General features: G+C 40.6%; 1 protein-coding gene across 8 annotated transcripts in view; it reads right to left on the reverse strand.

The window, feature by feature from the left end:
- SEMA5B (semaphorin 5B) overlaps window positions 1–25,892 on the reverse strand; it is a 267,706-nt gene that overhangs the window by 83,738 nt on the left and 158,076 nt on the right. For all 8 annotated transcript variants that reach the window (XM_083865131.1, XM_083865130.1, XM_083865129.1 and 5 more), the window contains one exon: window positions 18,870–18,915. In XM_083865131.1, coding sequence (XP_083721257.1) covers window positions 18,870–18,915 — 46 coding nt within the window. The remainder of the gene's footprint in view (window positions 1–18,869; window positions 18,916–25,892) is intronic.

Below are 25,892 nucleotides of genomic sequence, written 5' to 3' on the forward strand. Positions count from 1 at the left end.
TGCAAAGACAGCTGGCCCTTCATATCTCTGTTTCTTGAGTTCTATGCAGCCAGATTTTCTCAATCATTAAAAAAAAAAAATTGCATGTTTGTGTATTATTTCTGTATTTTTAGAAGTCCTATGAAGGAGACAATCCCAGAGAAGCATTTATGTGTACAACCACATGTAACCAGTGTGACATTGCCCCACTAGAAATTAACAGGAGAGGCCACAGTAGCTAAGCCTATTCAGTGCATATCTAAATATTCAGAGGTCACATCCAGACACAGAAGGAAAGAGTTAATGTCTCTCCCAATAAATTATAAGCATCACAGTTTGCTACCAGTTCTGACTACAGATCAACAGTGCTCTGGAATTCTAGCTCATCATGTGCTGTCACATCAGTTATTCAGAATGCACTGCTGAGAGAAGCTTTCTAGATACATTTATTTAATTACCTGCACATCCTGGTGTTGGCTTCCAAAGTACCTGCCTGTCACTAGCAAGTCCTGTTATCAATAGTTACGTGCATCCTCAACTGTTAATGTGAAAATTTCTTAGACTTCCATGGACCAGCTTTTACACTCAGGTCAGCAATTTATACTTCAAGACCATAATATGAATTTATAGATTATACATACACTAATCCCTGCACTCTGTTTGCACAATAGAGGTTGCAGCTTTTCATGCAAAACCAAAACACTGCTTTAAAACTGGAAAGTTAAGATTGGATGAGAATATGTTACATGCATATTTATCAATTAAACCAATTGTTAATTAGACCTATCTAAGGTGTTTTATTATAAACCTATCCATCTGTTACCAACCTCACTTCCATGAAACAAGTGCTCCATGCAAACCACTTGCATGCCTGCAGATAAACCCACAATCATGTCGTTCTCTCTTATTAGGGAAAAAATGTGTAATACCAGAATGCACATTGTGTATGTTTGAAAGGAAACAAAAATCCCTCAAGTACATGCTTACTAGAAAAAAATAACAAACGCAACAAATAAAACCACCACAAAACAAACAAACAAACAAACAAACAAACAAACAAACAAACAAACACCCCCAAACCAGCTACTGATTCTGTGAGATGCCAGCTTTTTCTAGAAGGTACAGTGTTTCTCAGGTTTCTCCTGCTGTCAGCAGATGCAGAAGCAGAAGCAAAAGCAGCACCTTGTGTCCCAAGCTCGGGTGTGCAGGGATTGCTGACACAGGAGTTTTCATTTCCATCAACCCTCTGCAGTGCCCACAGGAGACTTCTCAACCTGCCCACGAAATGCAAGGTGATTTTGGTTCTCTGCTTGTGCTGCGAGGGCACCCCGAGCAGAGCCTGCCAGTCACATCAGCCTTTGCTGAGTTATGCATGAGGAAGGAGGGCAGGAGGTGCTGTGCTGTGACAGCTATTGTGCGCTGGAGACCTGAGCTGGCAGAGTTATTCCTTTCCCAGTGTATTTATCTACATCTTCCTTTCCAGTAACTGTACAAAGCACCAGTATGTTTGGAAAAATGTACCTCTGGAAAAAAAACCAAAACACCCAACAAACAACAAAAACTTGCTTCCTAGATTCCATATACAGGCCAAAAATCTCTTCATCTCTTATTTACACTCACAAAATTATTTTGGATCAGCTCATTTCACAGCAAGGTAAGGAAGTTTTTCTTCGAGACTGTAGAGAGAAGAACATGGAGGGATATGTTTCTGTCCTAAGTTTAGAATCTGCCAACTTCAATGTAAATAAAGCACACCCTACTGGACCAGTTTAGCTCAACCACATTCTTAGGGACTTTGCTAAATTGGGGTGCAGAGTCATTTCTGCTATGGCTGCTCAGAGGCTGGTTCACTCCTCTACAAGATGCCACCCTCAGTCTTTACATACACACTGAAGAACAGATTTCAGACCTCTAAAATGTCACCCATAGATTCTTGCTGATAACGACAAATCCATTTCAGAAGTGTTTCCTATGTTTCTATGTACTTTGCAGTGTATACATAACATAGCAGCAGCCTAGGTCTACCCTTCTCTGGGCAAATGCTGCAGAATTTAAAAGAAATTGACAAATGCTGGGTCTTACAGCACTTAAAATAAAAAGCTTTCGAAGTTCTATAGGCTGCATGCAGAAAATCCATGAAGAGGTTCTTCTATTTCCATGATGTTTACAGTGAAAACGTTTCTACTTTAGCTATTTCTTCCCTATTTAATCCTCCAGAACTTCTCCAAAAATACTTGATGTTTTAGTCTAAAAATGGAACGTTAAATTCCCTTTTTGAAGCATTGGTTTTTGTCTCTTGAGGACAAGGAAAATTTACAGTGCTCCATAAATAATAACTTTTTGAAATCTAACTTCCTTATAATAGAGAACAGTAGCCTAATACCCTAGAGGCCATTTCTGAAGTTCCAACACTGGTAATTTATTAAAACTGTGATAAGCATGTCTGATAAAAAGATAACTAATACCGAAAGAACAGAATGCCAAACTTCAATAATTAGCTCTGCTTCACACTGCAGTATAGGAATTGCAGATCACTGCTGCGTGCAGTGACAGGTATGAGGAATGATCATGGAATTCAGTCAATTCATTGCAGGGAGAGGAGGGGGTTTGGATGAAGGGAATTGCATTGTGTGTTATCAAATTATTAATTGATTTCCCTTAAGTGATCTCAGATCCTTCAAGATGTGGTAAAACTTGAGCTGTTTGCTCTATTTAAACCTGTAGTGCCTAACAATACACTGGCCCAGATACATGGCTGTTCTGGAATGGCTGGACATAACCCAGCTGGGAAAGACCTCAAATGTAACACTTGGAAGATGGAGGTTGGTAAACAAACAAACAAACAAACAAACAAACAAGTTAAAAAATCCATTGGTGGGTTTCAGTTCCTATAACAATCTCTGAGTCAGACCCTCTCTCTACAAACAAATGTCAGCATCTCACAGTATAGGGACTGCTTTTGGCCTTGCATTTATTGGCTGCTGAACACAATTGCTCACTCTGTTCATGCCAGAGAAGAAGTGGATGCTTCCATACTGGCATAGTAAGGATGGAATAATCCATCAAAGAAGGACGTGTTCATTTTAAGAATGGATATTTCACTCAGTTCCAAATAATACCTTCTTTGGAAATTCATAATTCTCTGTCTCATGGACTGTTATCACATCCTTGCAAAGGGAAATGCAATAGTCTGAGATACATTCCTCTGCCCTGGATCAGCTATTGTGCAAAAAAATGGTGTCCATCAGCATTCAACCAAGAGACAGGGAGGAGTGTTTTCAGAAGACTGACTTTGTTTTCTGTGGTTTCATTCTTAAGCCTTGTGGATTTAGAGTACTCTGTCCTCTTGTTTTATGTTTCCAGGCACAACTGGACAGAGCACCACCTGGCAGAACAGGGCCCCAGACTCCAGGTAAGGGAGCTCTGCTTTTTTGATCAAGTTATTCCAGCCCAAATGAGGTCCTGTACCCCAGCTGAGTCATGGTAACTCACCCTGTTCATGGTCCTCCTGTATCTCAGATGCAAGATAAAATGCTTCACAGTTTTCCTCCTGTGCACAGCTCTGCAGCAAGCAGGTAAGCTCCTGTACCACAGCTGAGTGTCTGTGCCTAAAGGCACAATCTGCTCTCAACTGCAAATATTACTCTTTCAGAGAAAGTTCTGAGCTACTGTGAATTCTTCTTTGGTGGTCAATGTTACTGATTTTCTCCTTCACAGCTTCAAAATCCCTTGTTATTTACTTGTATAATAGAAGCACATAGAGGAGTGAACTGAGACTGTGACCCCATATTTCTAAGCAATATACAAACATGCTATGGGAGAGAATTTCTGTCTGAGAGCACTTAAAATCTAAACAGAAAACACAGGCACATGTGAGGAGGGGAAAACTAGATGCACAGAGAGGTCAACTGACTAGGAAAAGCCACCGAGCATGTCAGAGGCAGAGATGAGCACTGACCTTTGCTCTCTTTCAGACTAAAAACTTTCCTGTCTAGCACAAATGAGTTCTTAGACAGCACTTTTTTGCTAGTGTCACAAAATACATCCACTGAATCAGTGGTGCGTAAGGGAGTGGGGTTAGAGATTAGAACAATGGGCAAGACTCTATGCATCCTGTCCTTTCTGACATCTTGGGGCATGGCCACAGTCTCATCTACAAAAAGAAATTTGAGGTTTTGTGCCTTCAACTTCCATTTGTCCTGCAGGAGATTCCATCAAACAACATAAGGTCTGTAAATCTGACACTCCCCCCTCTCAGCAGTGTCAGGTAGGAATTTACAACTCCAGACTATGCATTCCCTTATCTGAAAGGAGCATTGTATGAGGCTTAACAGATCACAGTTTCTACAGTGTACCCAAATGGAAGCACTGTACAAGTCCAAGGTCTTATTATTAAAGACGATTGTCTAAAGATTTAGTAAAGAACATTTCATACCAAGTACTAAAATTAAAATTGTGTTTTCTAAGATAAACAACACTCATGTACAGGTTACAGCTTTTTTCAGCTCTTCAGGAATTTTAGTGTACAAAGAACATGTTACAATGGAGCAGCTGGCTCAGTCTTAGGTGCTGTCAAATTAAAATTCATATTTGAAGCAAGCAGATTGTCTTGCCACTGCTTTAAGTGTATTTTCAGTAACTCTGCTGTAAAACATTTGTAACTTGATGCTGAATCCCATACAGAGGAGAATTTGAGCTTTTTAACATAATGGAAATTTGTCATCCGAATCTGCAGCTTTCATAGGACCTGTGAGCCTCCACTGCAGCCCTGGACCCCCCGTGCAAGCCTGTGTAGGTACAGCCTTGTCAAAATGCATTATAAGTAAAGTGCAATAATAAATGGGGCATCAGGTAGCAGCGGACAGCAGAGCACTGAGAGACAACAGAGCACAACCACACAAAAGGGAAAGGTCACAGCTCACCAGCCACATAACTCACTGTGAGGTTTTTGTAACCAGAAGAGTTTTATTATATCAGGGATGGGATTCTTCTGAGACCCAAAGTGGGCACATGGGAAAAAGCAAGAGGAGAATGCACATTAACCAAAGACAAGAGAGGTGCTGTCTTAATGGGCTGATTCAGAGTGGGGTAAACCTCTCACTGACAGTGATAAGAAGGCTTGTGGAAGACCCTTAAAGTTAATACAAGCACTAATGCAATGCCACAGGGGTAGGTCCAAAGAGAGGGGAATCAGTGTAAGGGTACAAAGATGCTGGAATGCAGAGCTATCCATAATGATAAAGAAAGGAGTGCCCACTCTGCTCTGCCTGTATGCTGAGCTTTGACAGTTACATATTTACACAGCAATGTTAGATGAACACGCCAACACGATGCTTTGGAAGGAAGATACAGCTCTGAAGAAGAGAGATAAAGATGGCACTGCATTTCTGTTTCCACTATCTAGTGTTTGTATTTTTATCATTCTATGTAAAGAAAAATGTCAGTCCGTGACAATGATTTCATTTAGCTGTTGATCTACTTCCTTTTGCTTGAAAGTGCTTAACAGTGCAATGATTTAGCTGAAAGTTCTATATGGGAATGCTTATCTTTTTTTGAAAGCAATTGCTTTTAAGCATGAAAAAGCATGGATGGGGCCAAATATAAATTGACAGTCTCAGTAAACTGGGATGATAGTGAAAAAAGACCTTGAAGCTCTCACCTACAGCCAGTTTAGAATGAATGACATCTGGAACTGGAGAACAGCAGAGAGGATGTTGGGGAAAGATGACAATGTTTTTCCTATTAGTGAAGATCGAAAGCATACAGAACCTGAGATGAGACTTTCAGCACACTGGGTAATTAACTGCCACAGTAGAATTTGGTTTCTTGCCATGTCATATTCAGTTTACAGCTTAGGATAACAAACATTTACAAAATGTACTGGAGATTACAAAGACGTAAGATTATATGTTAGATCAATAAAATAACTAAATAAAGAGGTTAAAGTATACTGAGGAGGAAATAATTAAAGAAAAATCTCATTGCAGTCAAGCACAGGTCAGGAATATAAATACAGCTGATGTACAGGCAGGTGCAGTTGCCACTGGCCAGGTGGGTATCACATAGCACTATTTCTCATAGCACCAGCACTGTTTATTCTGTAAAGAACAGGCTTTGTTTCGGGGTTTCTTTTCTTCAGTTGATACAAACAAGGTACAACAAGCTATTTCTAAGAAGTGAGCCAACGAATATAGCCACAGCAATGGTTTCCCTTGATATAGTGGAGGCAATTCTTCTCTCAAGGCTCCTCTACAGCCAAAAGATGTCCATCTCCACCCCTTTATGTTCTTTGGCAGAGTCGCCATTCAGAACCAAATCCCTCCTTCTTCTTTGTGGCCTCTGCTGATAGATGTGACAAGACTTCTAAGCAGCCTCCTCTTACTGTTTTACACAATGATTTCTGGAGTAGGAGGTTCAAAACCCCCTCCAATGGACCAGCCCATATTCAGTACAAAATCAATTTACCATGGCTGTAGTCTCCTTTGTATTTCTGCATCAGGCAAAGCGATTTTGTTCTCCTTCATTTTTCTGCTCTGGGTTTCCTTGCCATTGTAACTCTTTGAAGCTCACTGCTTATGGAGAGATGTTAAGGGTTCTCCCCTATACATTTTTTGCATTCCCTCCCCCTCTGCTTATGGACAAATCCTGCACCATCAACTGAGTGCAATTTTGTGCATCCACATTAAGGGTTCAGCTATGAAATGTAATCTTTCCATATATGCTTCAAACCAAAAATGCAATCACTGATGCCCATGTGAAACATCTGTGTATTACCAGCTTTCTAAGTGGGAAGGTCTTGCATTCTTTATTCCTCTCCAGGTTACATCATTGATATACTTGTTCAGCATTTATTTGTTTGCTTTGAGAGGAAGCTAAAATAAGTTTGAGGAACTGTCCAATTTGGATCTGATTCTTACAACAATTAGGCTAAGACTCAGGAATCAAAATACTTCCTGCAGTATTAAAGAGACTAATGAAGCACTAAGATGACATTTTCACTGTTCTGTGCCTCTTGTTTTTCTTTAGGGAAATCACATCTATTGCATTGGGGGGTACTAATACTCTTTCAGATGACAAACAATGCAATATATTCTCATTAAAATTGTGTAAGAGGTTGAACATGGTTTGAGTCTTGCTTTGGCTTGGAAAAAAAAAGAGGGCAGTGCAAAATTAAACAAATAAATGTGCATGTGATTTATTTTATCCTATCAAAATTCTTTTCTGGTTGTGCACTTAGGCTTGGTGTAGTACAACCAAAAGGGGAAAAAAAAGGCACTGGAAATCTTTAATTAAGTGAAAGCTGCATTATTGAGACCAAACGAAAGCTCTGAGACTACTTTAATGAGCCAAGGCCAGTCTTGTGCAAGCCAGAGAGACTGGGAAATTTTGCAAGGCAGGCTGAAAACAGAGATCCTGCCTGAACCACAGGAACTTAAGTGAAACCAGACTCTCCCTCTTGCTCTTCCCCAATTCAAAGTAATAGTTTTTGAGCTTCAATAATAGGGACAAAAAATTCTAAACCCTCAATGAAAAAGGAGTCTTTGTACTTTCCCTATTCAGTTCAGCAGATGTATGTGAGAATTTCTATTTTTTTCTAGCATGCTTAGAAAAAAGATCCAGACCCTGTTCCTACTATGATTTTGACAGGTACTGCAGAAGCACATGGACTACTCAGCTGCATACTTCTAGGCATTTCTGTTGGAAACTAAAAGGCAATTCTGCCACAGTGGGCCTAAATCCTAGCATAGAGGTGAAACCCATGGCTGAAAAAAACGGGTACAAAGAACAAGAGGGACCAGTGAGACGACTGATATTTGCAATCAGGGAGTTCACACGGTGCACAGGCAAGTGTGGTGTAAGCTTCCCAGGAAGGTTTGTTGGCAACACACATAGATTTTGACCTTTAGACTCTCTGGCTTCTATGGGGTTTGGTGGTCAGCATCACAAACTGTCAGCAAAAGGCCATTTTTGATAAATCACTAATAAGGAAGAATAAACAGGACCTTCCAGAAATTACCAGGCTGGGCTGGAAGAGAAAGTCAGTAGTGGAAAGTCCGGAATGTTTCATAAAAGAGGTTTCAGTATTTTTTATTGTTCTATAGCTACATTGTGCATTACATCTCTGCTTTCCTCCACCAGGTGCCTAATGCTCTTGATAAGCTAATTACAGCCTTCTGCTTATTTCATGTCAAGCTTAACTCCCAGTCTGAGCCTAGCCTGCAGTTTTGGCATGTATTTTCCTTAAGACCATCTGTGCTCCATCAGAAAGGAACACTTAAATACAGAGAAAGTGAAGAACCAAAACTGTAGAATTCCCTGTAACCTGCCTCCAACTCCCCTCCCCAGCATTTCCAATTAAGTGTGAAACCAACATCCATCCAGTCCTAAATACTCTGGAAGGCTCAGAGGAGGCTACACTTGTCCACAGATGCAGCAATACTTTTCAGTGGTCAGTGTGGAAGTGACAAGCCAAAAAGGACCCGAATCTCTCAATTTCTTCATATCAAGAGCTTCATAATTCAAATACCACCACATCCCCAGCAACATGTGCAGAGGCTGAGTCCAGCCCTTGATCAGTGTAAATCAAATACTTGTCTCAGAGAAGAACAAGGAGTCAGTTTGGGGAAAGAGAGCAATGGGGTTGATTCATCAAGAATCTAAATGATATTTCTCAAGTCTATTTTTTATTGGAAGTGCACTACAATTTAAATCAAAGCTAGACTGCAGTGTTAGGGATGATGGTTCTCTGCCACTACTGTCCCACCACCAAAATTTCAAGTGTTTCTAAGCCCTACTGTCCCCTTGCTGCCCAGCCCAGCCCAGTCAGACACAGCCCCCACCTGCTGCCACTGCCAGTGGCCAAAGCCTGACCACTGTGCATGGCACTGATCCACCCATCTTCCTCCTCAGGCTGGGAAACAGATGCCTTCAGGCTCCCTGCTTGGTCTGTCACAGTTTGCCTTGCTTCTGCCTCCTCTTTTCCAACACCAGACGTCAGCACCTGATGCTGTAGTAAGCTCTGCCAAGCTTCATCTCAACAAGAAATTTATTTGCTCCTTCTCCTGCAAAGATGGATCTGGTGCAGTGTCTTATATTCCTTCCTCCCAGATCCTCTGTTCTGTTCTCCAGTCTGCACTCTCCTGCCAGCCCAGGATTTATTTTTCAATTCCCTTCAGTTTGAGTCCTGCCCTTACATTCCCACTTCCACCTGGCTCTTTCCTCACCTCCCCTCCAGCACATTTGCATTTGACCTCTATGAAGGTCAAAGATTCCATAAATGAGTTTTGAGAATATGCCTTATAATTAAGATGAGGGAATACAAAATGATTTTACAACAGGATAAATGCAGCATACTTCTTTGTGCTTCTCCCACCTAACTCCTTTCTGGTGGTTTTCAAAGCTTTCACATTTATCTTCTATTGAAAAAAAATTCTTTTTCTTTTTTGCCTTGTTCTTAAATCCTCTATAACTGATCTCTCAGCAAAAGCTACTAAATTTGTAACAATCATATTAGCCACATACATTTTTTTCTCCTGTCACTGTGTTTACCACTATTATATTTATGAACCATTGATCATTCCTTTCTGCCCCATGCATCAAAATTCTCTCCTTTTAGGCAACTGCAGTTTGTCTCTTAATATTCCCAGGCTAAGTAAGGATTTTTTTTTTTCACATTCTTAATAAAGCTTAAATCACTTCTCTCTGGGTGACCTTGCAGCCTATTCAAATGGCTGCAGCCCTGTTAGCCCTTTTTCCTTACTTATAAGGAAGTAAAATACTCTTTTTCAAAACCCTTAAAACCCTGCTTTGTCTCCTGTCTGAAGTGAATAATTAATAATAAAATAGTGTATAGAATTCTTGACAGAAAAGTGTTTCTGATGAAAACATATTTTTATTAACCCTCCCCCACATTCCCTCCAAGCCATTCTCTTTTTTTATATGAATTTGCCGGTTTATTCATAATCTAAGCATTTTTATCTGAAGGGACACATTTGTATAGCATTCTTCCCCTAGCAGACCCCAACTATTCTATCTTTACATTCAAAATTTGTAGAAAACAAGTAGTGAAAAAAGAGTCCATTGTAAACACATGGAGATGCTGGGATTGCCTAACTGCTTACCAAAAAAGCAGAGGTGAAGATAACAACTGTTTAATACTCCACCTATTATGAACCAGAACATGACAATTTTGAAGGCTCACAGTTATGGCAAATTTCCTATATTTACGAGTGCATGTAATCATATATAACATTTAGATATTAAACAGAAAACCACGTATTTCAGAGCACTTCAAAAGGACAAAGTGTCATTATCTCAGCTTCACATCTGGACAAAGGGAAATTCAGACTGGCAATTGCTGGAAACCACCTTACCTCCTCACAGCTGTCTGTAAGTGAAGCAGCCAGCCCATGCTACCAAACTCTCCTTACAGAGAATAGAGAAAAAGATGTCACTTTTCTTCATGTGCTCTTCCCCGACTCAGCACACCTGGTCTCTGCAGTCTCAGAATAGTCTACTTGGTCATGTTAGTGATAAAAATGTAACAGATAGCTATAACCATGGTGTGGTATCTTCTAGATGAAAGAAGCATTGCAGTGACAGTAGAATAACTTAAGATCATTGTTCCTATTCCTGCTCAAGGTGCAGTGTCACCCAGCAACTCATTTATGCCCCACAGCCACATTGCCTCACCCTCTTCCAGCGGTGTAACCCACTCTTCCTTTCCTACTGCCCACCCAGTAGCAGGAAACCCACAGCAACTACTGCCTGTTCTTGTTCAGCTGAAGCTTTGTTGCTGATCCTCCTCCAGCCCTGAAAAAAGGTTTCTGAGGATGCAAACTTCCCATCCTGCTCCAGTCAGGGTGGCTGGAGATGCCACAGGCAGTCAAGGTTGTGCCCATTTACCCATCTGTCCTTTCAGATTGTGGGCTGGGCTCTCCTTGAGCTCAGCCTGGGGAAGGCAGGTGAAACCTTAGAGGCCAAAGCTCTCTGAGGCTTTCAAAGGATTCAGGGGTTCAGCTGCACCTGCCATGCTGAGACAGGATCAATATCCTGTGGGAGTGATGAGCAAACTGTTCCCATCTCAACTCCCCGGCTCTGGGTGTCTGGTAACAGCTGTGCAGGCCACGTCTGTGCCTGCTCCAGAGCTCCAATAATCCCCTCCTATTAGTCATTCAGAACGGCTGTGCTTAAAGAAGCTGTAAAACACATCAGCTAAACTGTTACTAACAGAGAAAAGCAGGATTATTTACCTAGGGAAAAAAATACACACCATAATATGAAATGTGTTTACTATAAAATATTTTTTTTTCTTTCTTGCAAAGAGCTCACTAGTTGGTTTTAGAGGAAACGTGAGGTCATTTGTGGGCCCTTGAGAGATGCAAATCAATAAATGGTGATATTTTAAAATGCTCTCATTATAAATGACTGGATGCTAACAGGGTCAAACTTAATCCTGTGCAGAGAGCCAGTGCAAGGGACATGAATCATTTAGATCTCTCTTAAGCTCTGCTTTGAGAACAAAATGTAGATATTCTTCTGCATTCTCAGTCTTTAAGAAGCGCCAGCCTGCTGCTTCTTTTTGCAGTAATTGGCCCACGTACTCCATTGTTCATCTTGTAAGATGCCCAATGTGCTCCTTTGTGTTTTCAAGGACTCCTCTTATGCCACAAACCCGGGCTGGCCGAGCGGGGACACAGCGGGACAGGCTGCGGCAGGAGCTGGCTGTGCTCGCCTGTGGAACTCGATAGGTCACGGCTCCCACATTGACTGCTCCTGTCAAGGTGCGCATTAAACTTATCCTGTGCCGGACACGATCGTGTCACCGAGCCTTAACTGGGACAGGAGCAATTCGGAATTGTCTTCTGTGCCTTGCAGTACGCCAGCCTTTACAACTAGCGAATAAACCACTCCCGAGCCTAAAAAAACATCCCACATACCTAAAGGAAAAGAGCATATTTTTGCATAAATCTCATTTTGTATAAATGTTGGCTTAGGTAAGGTGTTGCCTACAACAAAAGGCTGATTTGCCTCTCAGAACATCTGCAGGGCTGCGTTTGTTGACAGCACCACAGATGAGTGAGTTTGTCAGAGCAGGGGACAGCATATGCACATCCCCCAGAGCCTCCTGGAACTGCTGGAGTGGCAAGCAGCCCACAGAGAAAAAAAGCTAAACATGCAAACCAAAATATATTTTGCAATGATAAAGAAGCAACATTGGTAACAGGAAATGAGAAGTCCAAGGAATTTATTTTTCTTTTGATTTTCATTTTTTTTTCTCTTCCCTTTCTAAAGTATGTCTAATGGTCCTGACTGTAAGTTGCAAGGAATAAGATTATTAGTCTTCATTCCCTACACATAAAATGCCTGACAGGGTTTTATCAAATAAAGAGTCCAATATGCTACTGTTATCAGTAAGTGACTTCAGCAGCTAATTAAATTCTCAGTTCCTAAATCCTGCTCATAATATCTGCTGACAAAGACCAAAACCCCTGTAGTAATTTTGGCTTTTAAGGTGAGGTGAGGCTGGGAAGGAGGGAATGACAACTAAGGAATTACTCAGGGAAGCAGGCTGGCAATCCACAGCTGACATCCATCATGTAAACCTCACTTCACTGTTAGAGCATAACAGGGTAGTTCCCCTCTGGATGCAAATCAGCCCCCTGGCCTTCACTGACTCCTGCAAAGCTGCCCTGCTTAAAGTCCAAAACCAAACAGGTACAGCTCCTGGACCTCCTTTACAGGGGTGCTATCCCTGTGTGTCATCCTCTTGTGTACAGGTACACATATAAAAATAGATATGTAAATATATATATATATATATATATATATATATATATATAAAAGAACTTCTTATACCATGCCTAAATACTCACTTTAGAGAGCAATTAAATCGATCATGACTAGACAGTAGACTCTGAGCCAGTTTAGCAGACCTATGAATGTGCATATTGAAACATTTTTACTCACTAAAGCATGCAGTATGTTCTTAACTCAGAGAATTCTCAGAGGAAAACTGGCATTTATTTAAAGCTAAACCTGGGCTTAAAAGCTTTTCTGGTTATAAATGGACTCACGAGCTGGGTTCTCTCAGACAGAGGGGACGTTGTGTTCAGAAATCACTCAACACTATGGACTGTGAGAAGAGATTTGCTTTCTCTGCTCTCTGAATTTCAGCTGATGAGTAACATCAGCAGAAGTTTGGTTCCCAGCTCAGATGCTGGAGCCCATCAGAGAGTTCAGTTCCCTGGAGTGAGGAGCTGGAGAAGTGTGTCCTTGAAGGATGAGGTGTGGCCTTCAGACACGGTCACCTCAAGTCTGACATGCATTTATTTTTGTCCCTCATCTCTCACTCCACGTAGAAATTTCTCTCTTACACAAATCTTGGAAAGGATGACTTGCACCTGAAAGCTGCAATATAGCTCCTGACCAGTCGTTTTAAGGAAGGGAATATTCAGGGAGTAGATTTTATTTGGGGACCCGAAACCATAAGAATAAATAGCTGAATTTACCAGAAAGTTTTTCCAGCCAATATAAGCTTTATTATGGAATAGCTTCAAACCTCTAGGCTGAGAGTGAGAGGTTTTAGGTGCAGCTTTGGAAGGTGATTTATGAATAGATTTATATGTTAATCTGTTAATAAAAAATGTTTCATACTGATAAAATATGTGACAACCGGGACTCAGCTATGAGCCACATATTAAAGACTGCATCTGCTCTAGTCGAGGTCTTTTGATTATGTTTTTAAATGAGGGAACTGCATTGGCCTGAAAATAAAGAAATAAATGTTGTATCTAGAAATATGTGCCACATAATTCAAATGCATATCTGGAAATCTGAAAGAAACAAATAATAAACTGCTTCTGGAAAGTGAAGCTTATTCCTGAACATTTCAAAATAGAGTTCCTGTCAAGAAACTCAATGGTACATAAAGATAGGCAAAGTATTCTTACTCTTTTCCAAAATTACTTCCTAAACTGGATTTTAAATTGGATGATAATCTTCACATTCCAAGTAGATTGAAGAAATAAATACCTTCAGTAAAGTTGGACCAGCCCAGCCCTGGGCTTGTGCTGCATTATCAATGCCTAATTTTTTCATGATCTTTGAAAGAATATTTGAAAAATAGAAACAGCTCTGGCTCAAGAATGTTTCTGCAAGGAAATCTGAAATACAATACTTTAACCTTTTACTGGCAAACCCCACAGCACTTTATAAAGGAGTGCTACAGCCCTATTTCACACCTTAAACACCAGGCAGACAAATGGGGCAGATTAACTTTACCTCAGGCATCCATGGGCAGAGCCAGCAGCACGAATTTTGCTCTCCAAGCCCCATCTGGTGCCTATCCAGCAACTCTTGGGGATGGAAGATTTATCTAACATTTGCAAGTTTTTCTGATAAGTGCCAGGGCTTTATGAACATATTGTGAATCCTTAATATCTCTCAGTGAAGTATTTTCACCAGGAAAGATTATTTGAGTGACAATTTGTGCTGTAAACTATATTACTCACTGTTCCCAGTTGATTTTGTTTATCATATTTTATTCAACCAGACAGAGAAAAACCAAGTTAAACTCTGCCACCTCTCCTCACACTTCTATACACTTACAGATCATGTTTCTCATCAGCAGACATAAGTGTGGCACTACTGAGCCCTAAATAAGTAGAAAATAATGCATTTAATGCTTGGTTTGATTCAAAGTGCAAAAGACAAAACCTGTTCCATTTGTTGCTATGTGACATATTGAGGACTGATAGGCAAGTTTTATCATTATTAACTACACTTTGTTGATACATGCTGTTGATTTACCAGTGATTATGCCACAGAGCTAAAGATCCCTTCAGGGAGTAGCAGGGAGGGAAGTGTATCTTCAGGAGCAGCTGTGCAGTTTAAGAGCTTCATCTCTGTAGCAGGGATGTTGCTGCTTCTTAGACCAAGGGAAGAAAAACTGGAGTAAAATCATCCTTTTCAGAAATGCACTGGATAGGTGGCTGCAGTTTATCTTCTACAGGACACTATGGAAATGTTTTGTCCCTATTTTGGGTTTGAAAAAATGCTTATTCCAAAATCCCAACAATATCAGCAGAAAGAAATTTATTTCAGTAAGGTTCAGATAATTATTTAAGAGCTGATACTGCCTCAGTATATTGATAAATTACTTTAAGCTTGGTTTTAAGTCTTATGCCTCAGTGGGACTGAGAAGTTCATCAAGTTTTGTCCTAGTGACTGTGTAGCACTATCCAAAGTGCCACACTCCAATTTTTCTCTTTAGGAAAAAAAAATTAAATTGTCAATTAAAGCATATTTTGATCTCAATATTTTTGTCTTTCTTAGGTGAAATAACTTATGTCTTCCAAACAGTTTTGCAATAGGTGCACTTATTTGTTCTTTCACAGTCTGTTAAAATACAGTACAAACTCTTGAAGTATTTTAAATACTTAAAATACTACTAGTCTGACATACCAGCATACAGACTTCACAGGGCTGCTTAAAAACTTTTTTATAAGAGATCTTCCACTATAAAGAACACTTGAAACAAAAATATTTTATTAAATTCTAGTATTTTCTATTACATTTACTATTAAACTTACCAGATTAGAGTCCAGAAGGGCACCTTAGATCCATAGAGAAGGGAAAAGGAACGGAAAAGAAGAAAGAGGAAAGAAAAATGGAAAGGAAAGAGGAGGGGAAAGGGAAAGAGGAAAAAGGATGCCCCAAACAAACAAGGACAATTGTTTGAGATGAGAGAAATGCACATGTAAATGCTCTCTTTTGATGTTTCAGAAAATAACTTGACCCAGAGTATTTGCATGCAATTAACCACATGTCTATCTCATTCTCCTTCAGATTTTACAAAAATGTCAAAGTGGCGGTTTTCATCTCAGTGCAAAAAAGGATGGAAATCTTTCTATCTCAAAAAGGTTGGAAAAATAATTTCCTACTCAGTTTAATAGAGAACTAAGAATCCAGGTAAAATCACAGTGAGTAAGGGGAGGCACTGTACTGTGATTTATGAAATGTCAGCCAAACAGCCTGCTTTTAACACATACCCCAGAGTAGCATTCCTTGCTAAGAAACCCCAATCACTATTGTGAGTTTTAAAAAAATTGCTTAAAAGCTTGTTTTTAAATGACCCTTCCACATACTCTATTAATTGCCAACTCCAGTGTAAAACTGACTTTTCTATAGCCTCACCATGAAAGCTGCAGATTAGGAGCTAGCCTTGTTTCAGATCCATGCATAAATTAAACAGCATGCTCTCCAAGTGCACATCATTTAAAAGAAGTGTTCTATAAAATGTCAAATAACAACAGTTTACAATACATATAAGACAATCATTTAAAGACAGACATGAAACAGAGATTTTGTTTAAAAGAGAGGCTTAAGATTTAGGGAAGAGTATCCATTTTCAAACGGTGCTTCTTGACTGTTGCAAGAATTTAATGCTACATGCCAAAGTTTCCAATATTAACAAGTGCTTTTGGATATCTCACCTCAAGATGCTGGTTTTCAGTAATTTTTTAACAAAGTGCTTCAATTGTGGCAAGAAAAAGAGGTAGACAAAATCATAAATGATCCCCAAAATACCTGGGCCATAACTTCCTTATGGATATTGAAGATCAGCCAAAAATCAACAGAAGATTCTAAGTGAGGATGAAATATCAACAAATGGTAGAGCAGATGAAAGATAAGAAAGGAAAATAATTGACCCGTTATTATAAACGGGCCTAAGAGCTGACACATCCCAAAATCAACTTTGCTTCCTTCACTCCCCTGAAATCAAAATTCTTCTGTAGAGTAAGGCTGGTTTTTTTACACAATCTCTTAACAATAATTTCCCAGTTAATACTAAATTTTGTCTTTTAGTTTACTGCAATTCCAAGACAGTAACTTCCTATCTAAACTATGTGGCATGCCTCTTTCCCACAGGAACCATGCAGCCTCAGGATACAGCACAAGAACACTTAAGAAAAAACAGCTTTATACTTCATCAAACCATGCTTAGAGGGGTACATTCCTCTCACTGTCCCACAGCCAACATATCCTGATGTCTCCACAGACCGTGTTCCTCATGTTTCTGCCCTCACCTCATGGAAGTACAAATGCAAGGGAGCAGACATCTGTCAGCATAAACCTGCACCATGAAGCAGATTTAGCACCACTGGCAGGATAACAATGAAGTTGCATGAGCAGAAATAAATCAGAATACAATCTCAAGACGGAAAACTATCCCAATTCAGGCCTGGCAAGATCCAGACTGTATTTCATTTACAAGCAATGAGGAGATACAAAATAATGCAAATTAACATTGTGATTGTTTCTTGAACTGCACTCTCACCCCTATAGGACTAAATGCAAGTTCCTTGCATTTCTTGCCTCACTTTCTGATCTGACCTTTAAAATGATGCCCGGCAAAGGGAAGGTGGTGCCTTTAAACCGAATCATGAGCTTTATGGAGACAAGCCAAGCAGCTACTTAGGCAACCATTAGGTCGGGAAACAATCACTTCCATCATTCCCAACACGTGTGTCAACATAATTCCATGCTCTCTTTGTCATGCAAAAAGTCTTGGCAGAGTAACCGGATACACCCAGAAAGCAGGAGCAAACTAAGCTCATTATGTTAACCGGAGATCCCACAGCAACCTCCAGTGCCATAGAAGGAGACTTCCCATGTTTTGCAGCATAGAAAAGGAAACTCACTGCACTGAAGAGGGCCAAGCCTGGCTTCAGAAGTGTATGAGGGAGATTCACAATTGGGTTTTGTGGAAGGAGATCCCTGACAAGCACCAGAGGCTGTCAGGCAGTGTGATAACTGGTGTTGCAGAAGGTATGACACCTCTCATAACTATGGAGACTTCCCTCTCCTGTGTGCTCGCTGGAAACCTTCCAGCCATGCTAATATGGCCCTGCAAAAGGGAAGGCACTGCCAAATGGGAGTAGCAGCCTCTCTAACTCCTTATTGTTGTCATTGGTAACTCCAGACTTTGTTTTCCTTTTAAAGGAAGATTCAATGCATTTTACAAGCATTAAACATCTTTTCTTCTCTCCAGCTATACTTGTAACTCTTACTAACAGCAAAAGGCTTGTGCACATCAGAATGGCTGGCAATACTGCTCTAATGGCTTCTTTGTGTGGTCAGGTACAGGAGCAAGGCCTCTCAGTCTGTCTGAAAAAATGCTGAATACTTCTGTGGTGATCTAGCAACTATAGAAGATGGTAAGTATCCCAGACCATAAGTGCTAATTTATTTAAAGATAACCAGCTGGTATTTTCATTAACAATTTTTTGCTGTATCCTTCAATCCAGTGAGAGTAAAGTCATAGTAGTGCTGGATATTTTCAAGCCCCTTTTAAACTTCAACTGCTTTACCTTGGTAAAAGCAATAGTAATACAGATTTTTCAACCCCTTTTGCCTCTTGAATGCTTGCAAGTCCAATTGTGGTTTTAGTAATGCATTCAGCAAAACACAGCTCCTCAACACAAAGGCCTACAAGGTCTAAAATGAGGATGGATGAGAATAGTAAAACCTTCTCCAGCATGTTGCTGACATCTCTAAAGAAAGCCAAGGATTTCTATTGATTGTTGTGTTTAAGCCTGTATCAGTCACACTACATGCTTTCTTCCTTAAGATTCTGTATTTTTGGCAGATGCCATTACCACCCAAATACTTGAGAATCAGCACCAGAGAGCACCCTCCAAGTGAGCAAGTGTAGCAGAACCCTTCCCTCAGCGTTATTGCAGGAGTGGGAATAAGCATTTGGTCTTCTCCCTGCTCCACCACTTTGGGCAAATTTACACTATACAGGCTCCTGAAAATGTACATCAAATATTACAGAATTTTCATTAACAAGTCAAATAAAATAAGAGAGTAAAAAGTGAACATACCTGAATAAGAGAAACGTTGTGTAGACTAAGTCTGAAGAGGTAGTTCCTGCATGAACAAGCAGAAAAATTACAAACTATTAGGCTACCAAAGAAGGAAGAGGAAAGTTATTAAAGCAAGTAATAGTTTTTGGTCATTCATGTCTACAAACAAAAGGTTTTCCTGAACTCCTCTCCACAGAATACAAAAGCAGTTATATGTGTGTTCATTGACTTGTTCATCAGTATCTTAGTGAACCTGGTAGCAAAGTTCTGAGCAGGTCCTAGTATTAAATATTCCAGAATCCATAATGAAGAACCACAATGAAATCCCAGCCACAAAGGGTCACTTGCAAATTCTCAGCAGGCTTTAGTTGAAGTCCATATGGGCTGTGGTCATGTTTTTCACTGAATTCTGAGAAAACTGGGATTGGACAGAAGCCAGCTGGAGCAGAGCTGACTTCCTAGTATGCTCCCCCAAGCCTGTTCTTGTGGGAATTCCCATTCAGGACTTCATGGAAGAGAAGAGAGCAGATACTTCTAAGTGGAATTTCTCTGCACAGAAAATCATCAGGGAAATCAAGGCAGTGACTGCAGATATTCCCAATCCTCCTGTCATCGTCTCTTCACAGGCAAAGCAAGGGAATTACTGACAGAAGTCACTGTAGCATGAGATACCACATATCAGCTGAGCTCCTGTCACCCGTCTCAATGTTCATACCCCATCACAAATAGGAGGCAACACATATTTGCATAAACATCTATAGACAAGACTTAGTTAACAGGATTTATCTCACATTTTTGCTTGCTAAGACAAGGCAGTTACCAGGAATCAACTGACATATTAAGCCATACAGACTGCATTGTGTGCTTGAGGCTTTTGGCCACATCTAACTTCATTTTTTTGCATCCTATCTGTCAGAAAGTCTAAAGAGCTGTGATCCTTTTCCAACATCACTGACACCACAATCTACCAGAGAATACACATTTATATCATACAAGGTGAATTCAACTACTCTTCTGGAAGTGACTTTGTTTAAATGGTAGAAAGTGCAGCTTTGATGATATAGGTTCATCTGCTCTAGAAATGCCAGTATACAGACATTCCACCATCCAGTGAAAATGCAAGTTCCAATCCTAGGTCAGTTACCCCAGAAGAAAGATACTATAGTGATGAAAAGGTTCTAAAGACTCTTCTGAAGAGCCTTCTTTAGGGTCACTACAGCAGCACACCCTGACCAGGCAAAGAAAGTAATTCAAACTTCAATAGTGAGGGATTCATATTGGGTCACAATGACCATGACAAGGCATGAGCAATTTTTCCTTCTTCTGTTATCTATCACTTGTGTATCAGCTAAGTCATAAGCATGGAGTTGCCTGTGTACTTTTCTCCAGTTCTATAAATAAATCAAAAGCTCTCAAATGCTGCTGACTGTTAATAAAGAAGGATGGGGACAAGGATAATGGGGAACTTGGGAAGTCAAACTCATCATACTAAATCTTCAGCTGATATAGCTCTGACTTGCTCTTGACTTGCACCATTGTATTCTGTACTGGGACTGGTTACCCAGAGAAGAATTAGATTCACTAGCAAAATCTGAAGAAAATATATCAGTGATTATTATACCTGCTATAAGTACATAGAGAAGTATACAGACACACACAGAGAGGAAATCTGCATCCTCTCTCCTCGTCCTGTCACTGAAGATCCAGCAGTTCTTTTGTACAGTCTGAAACCCTATTCTGTCTCAAAGGGCTGCATACTTGCCCCCCCCCAAAAAATTGTTAACTCATCAGCATCAGACTTAAATAAAGATGCATGCAGCAGACCAGAAGCACTAAGCTACACACAGCTCAAATTTCAAAATGGAGCTAAATTCTTATCCAGTGACAGATCTGACCTCTCTCTTGGAACACCACATAGCTACTCACACCAAAATCTTCATGCAACTCCAGGACGTGAGGTATCATGGAACAAGCCTTCTGCTGGGGAAGGCCTCCACTCTTACAATACCCTCAGGAAAAAAGTTCTCATAACTAGGGACTTGAAGTTTCTCTCCTGTTGTTAAGCATGCTATTTAAATGCATTGATTTTGGAAGTCTTATAATGCAGATTTCAGCTCCTTGTTCTAGGCTTGAAAAAAGCTGGACAGTTTGACTAGGTAATAAGTTTTAATATTAGGGTTTTTTTTTTTCCCCCTGATAGCACTGCAGAGCAAATTCAAACAAAATATCTTTAGTGAAAGAGACATATCCAAAGGACACAATTTTCATTGCACTCAGCCAAAACAGATGCATATGGGGATAGTGTCCATTTCAATAAAGCCAGTCTGTTCTCCCAGTGACTGCTACGTAGACCTGGACAAAGCCACTCGGGTGGCTGAGACCTAAACCAAGCAGGAATATAGTGCTAATGTGAATAGCACAATGATCTTCCAAAAGCTTTATACTAACTTTAGCTCTCTAAGTCTGACCTTGGGGCTTTCTTACAGAAAGGAGGGTTTCCCTATGTTTTTTTATCAGCTTGCCTCACCTGGTGTCTGTACAGGCACTGGCAGTTTCTTTTTGTTTGATCCTTCTCACAATCTTACCAGCAGCAACACAAACACCTGTAGGCAAACCAGGCTATGAGAGACACCTACTGACTCCAGTTGACCTGCCCAGCTAGAACTGACTAATCCTTAATTAATAACATGCTCTTTTGACCATACTTGTTCTGTAAATCTGTACCAGGAGTAAAACGCCAAAGGGAAGCATCTGCTGAATCAGACAGTGCCATTTTTATGAATTGCATTTTAACTGCAATTTCAGTCCAAGAATGAGCAAGGTCTCTGAATTACAGGCATGCTTTATTGTAGATAGAACTGCCCCATTTGTGTCCTTTTTTTCTGCTTGTGTTTGAAGTTATGTCTGTTTAATACCTTGCTGAACTATAATTTAGAGCAGCTGAAGGAGTATGATTAAGAAGTATATAAGAACATTGAGATCTCCACATGAATGCATGAGGTACCTTCTTAGTCTTTTTTTCTGTCTATTTCTTTCCCTCCCATCTTCTCTTGTAAGTGAATGCTAGTCAAGTCTTTTCTCTCCTAAATTAAACCCACTGGACTAGGCCAGAAGAGCAATTGCCTGGTGCAGCCAGGATATTCCAACACCCTCCTTCTTCTGTATGAAAAGCTGGTGCACAAATTTGGAGGGATAGGACAACCTTCTTAATTGCTGTCCTGAAAGGTCACACAACTTCACAGTTAAACCCAAGCTCTGTTTTACCCCAGATCTGGCTGCACTTCAGCCATCTCCAGAGCAAGTGACTACATTCCTCTGAGTACTCTGGGACAAATTACATTATGCCTCAATCTACTAATTAATATTATGACTAACCTTATTTTTCATAAACATCAGTGCCTTTCTAAAGATGCCCATGTTAAACAGTATTGCACTGAAGTCTCAGGCAAGGCTGTGGTTTTGTTGCATTAAGACACAGAGTGGGTTGATGATGGTTCCTCTGGAGATTGATTCCCAGACAATGCCTGTTCAAACAACCTGAGAGCAGATCCTCTCTCTGTCACCTCTGATTGCAGTGGGATAATATTCCCCAGCTCAGATATTCAAAATTAGCTGCTCTAAAGACTGTCCTGCCCTTATAAAACCTAGTAACCTAGGCTTAAAGAATTTGGCATCTGAATATATACAGAAGAGAGAAAAAGATACATCATTCTCATTTAATTTTAAAGCACAGATTGAGCAATTTAGCCAACAGCACAGAACATATCTGCAGCACAACCAGGAGATGATCTCCTGGACCATTAGTTTATGCCCTAGTTAGGAGAATAACTCGCACCCAAAGTTGGAGCAAAAAACGTAAACTTGTGCTCATTTACACTCATGAGTTGAATTACTTTCTTAACTGGGAGCTCTATCCTGTGTGCATTTGAATGGAGTCAAGCTGCAGCAGAAATCCTTTAAATGAAAGTATTTTTTAATTGGCTTCATAATTTGTATTTGGCTGCTTGTAAAATGATTAAGTGCTCACTGTGCCTGGGACCACAAAACACACATACCAGAGCAGCAAGAGAGCAGCTGAGATGTGATTCAGGAAAGGGTGTGGAAGAATATACCCACTTAAATCTGTTTGCCATGACATTTACAAGTCAAATCTGCTTATTAAGTATTTATTTCATGTAGCCAATAGCACCCTGGGTGAACTTTCTAACATGGTGCCCATGCACTTGTTCACACATTGCCTGGCCTTGAAACAATTTACTTTGAAGGCAGAGTGCTTTGGCTATGATGCCACTGAGCAAGAGAGATACAAGACAAATTTAAGCCTTTTCATTGGGAAGCCACATAACAAGAGAGCCTGAATACTAACAGAGACCCCTCTTCTTAGGAGCTCTGAAACGATAAGCATTGCAACACGCTTCAGTCACTCATTCAGGCTTCCTCCTCAGTGCCTCTTTTCAGGCACCACATCTGTCAGCACTGTGCTGGCTGATTAAAAGGTGCTTCCTCCTAATTAAGAGAGAGCAGCTTTTCAGTTCTGCTGTGGTAGATCAAGAGAAACATCCCTGCAGTTGATGGACTGATCATGTATAAATAAAAGGCTATCCTAGCTTCAGAATTTTTTTGCTATTTAAATGAGTGAGGCTTGTTCACATTTCCTAACTCCTCACACACCAAGTAGTTAAGAAAACCTCTCTATATTTCAGAATAACCCCCTGCCATGAATTTGGAGCCATGAGAGCCACATGCTGAGGACCACCAGAACCTCTCAGGACTTGGACATGCACACAGAAACCAACAATATGCTGCCTTAACTCAGCTGGTCTCTATCACTACATGTTACACCTGCTCACCTGTTGCTACTTCCCTGCACCTTACAGTAGGTGTGAGTAGCTCCCCCCCTCCCTTCCTTGCAGGGCAGGCTGTCTTAAGCTCCCTCTCTAGGCAATTACTCTGCAAGTAGAAACAAAGCCAACAGAAGCTGATAATAATGTTTGATCATGCATAAAAAATACACGTTGAGAGGATGTTGTGGTTTAACCCCAGCCAGCAACTAAGTACCATGCAACCACTCACACACTCCCATCCTCCTCACTGGGATTGGGAGAACTGGGGAAAGGTAAAACCCACAGGCTGAGATAAGAACTATTCAATAATTGAAACAAAGTCAATTGTTATTGTTGCTGTTGTTGTTGTTGTTACAATAATAATAATGAGAAAGAGGAATAAAGCCCAAGAAACATAGGTGCTGCACAATAAAATGCTCACTCCCCCCTACTCAATGCCCAGCCCATCCCCCAGCAGCAATTGGCCCCTCCTGGCCAACTGCCCCCAGTTAATCTACCCAAAAATGATGTTACAGGGTATAGGATAACCTTCTGGATAGTTCAGGCCAGTTATCCTGGTCACCCTTCTGGCTTTTTGTGCATCTGCTCCCTGGCAGAGCATGGGAAACTGGGAAGTCCTTGACTCAGCATAAGCACTTGCTTAGCAAAAACTAAAACATCACTGTCTTATCAACATTATTTTTATACTGAATCCAAACCACAGCCCTGTACCAGCTGTGAAGAAGAAAAATAACTCTATTCCAACCAAAACCAGGACAGGGAAAGTTGAAGAGAACTGACTGAAGCATTAGTGTCCCTTTTGGGGACTAATATTGCACTGCTCCAGTCATGCAACACAGCCTGGATGAGGTACTGGAGCCTCAGATGGGCTCATGATGCTCGGGGAAGAGGTTCCTTGTGTAAATAAAATAAAATAAAATAGACTATTTTAGCAGAGAAATGCTTCCTAATGTCCAGTGAGAACCTTCTCTGTCACAGTTTTGAACCATTCCAATGCATTCTATCACTGGATGCCAGGAAGAAGAGATCTGCATTTCCCTCTCACTTCCCCTCCTCAGAGTGGGATTGTGCTGCAGTCCGGGTCCAGGTTTGCAAGAGGGTCTCACAAGTGTCACAGAGTAGATAATAAGAAAAATAATTTAACAGAACAGGGTCCTTTGGGTGATATGAAACGAGACACAGAATTATGCATGACAACTAATGCTCCCTTCTGGCACTCCTGGAAGCCACGTGCTGGGCTGAGCCTCGGGCTGGGAGCCAGCAACTCCTGTCAGCTCTTCCTATCTTTGCTCCTGGAGGCCTTAGATATAGTTTGTACTTCCACACTACATGACAAACACAGCTTAGTCATGCTTCACAACTCCCTAGGAGCTGGTTAGTATCATTCTCCCCATACACTAATGGAGAAATGAGCCAGAGAAAGGTTAAATGACCTTCTCCAAAGCACACAGCAAGCCAGTGATGGAATCAAGATCAGACCCCAGGGCTCTTGGCTACCAAATCTCATGCTAGATTAATGCACAGTGCCTCTATGCAGGTCCAGCTGTGGCTGAACTTTTCAGATGGTTATGCACATTTCAGAACTAGCCAACCATACTAAGAAACCCAGCTCCTGAAGGATGATTCTGGCCTTTGCTTTCAGGAGGAGTTAATTACATGCCTGGTCCAGAGTGTGATGTGACAATCCATTTGCAAATGTTACTCCAGTGGTTCATTTGAAACACTTGGCAATCACTTGCAGGAGAAAAAGTGGAGGACCAGTAGCTACCATAAAAGCTGGATCCTTATTCTTCAGTAATTTTGTTTTTATTGAAGAAAAACTTGTCCAGTACATCATTCTTCCTCAAAAATCAATAGATGTACAACAGAGAACCATACTAAATGGCAGACAGTAATATGATGCAGTTGCTGTATGAAGAATTGCTTTTCCCAATGCAACTTTTCTCGGTTATGAATTCAGCCAGAGCTAGAGAAACAACCTCTTAGAAGAGGATCCTTATGCAGGCGCATATCATTCCTATTAAACAGCTTCCAAATTAAGGCAGGGGCTCAGCTACCATTTCTGTGTTGCACTGAAGCCCAGTTAGTACTTCTCTGTGGAAACGAGGATGAAATTCCTCTATATTGCATTCAATGGAGAACTACCATCAGCTTTAATGGCACAGGGTACATGGCACAGCTCTGCTCCTCTTGATGT

Source organism: Zosterops lateralis, assembly GCF_965231275.1.
Source record: "Zosterops lateralis genome assembly, chromosome: 7".
NCBI classification, from domain to species: domain Eukaryota; kingdom Metazoa; phylum Chordata; class Aves; order Passeriformes; family Zosteropidae; genus Zosterops; species Zosterops lateralis.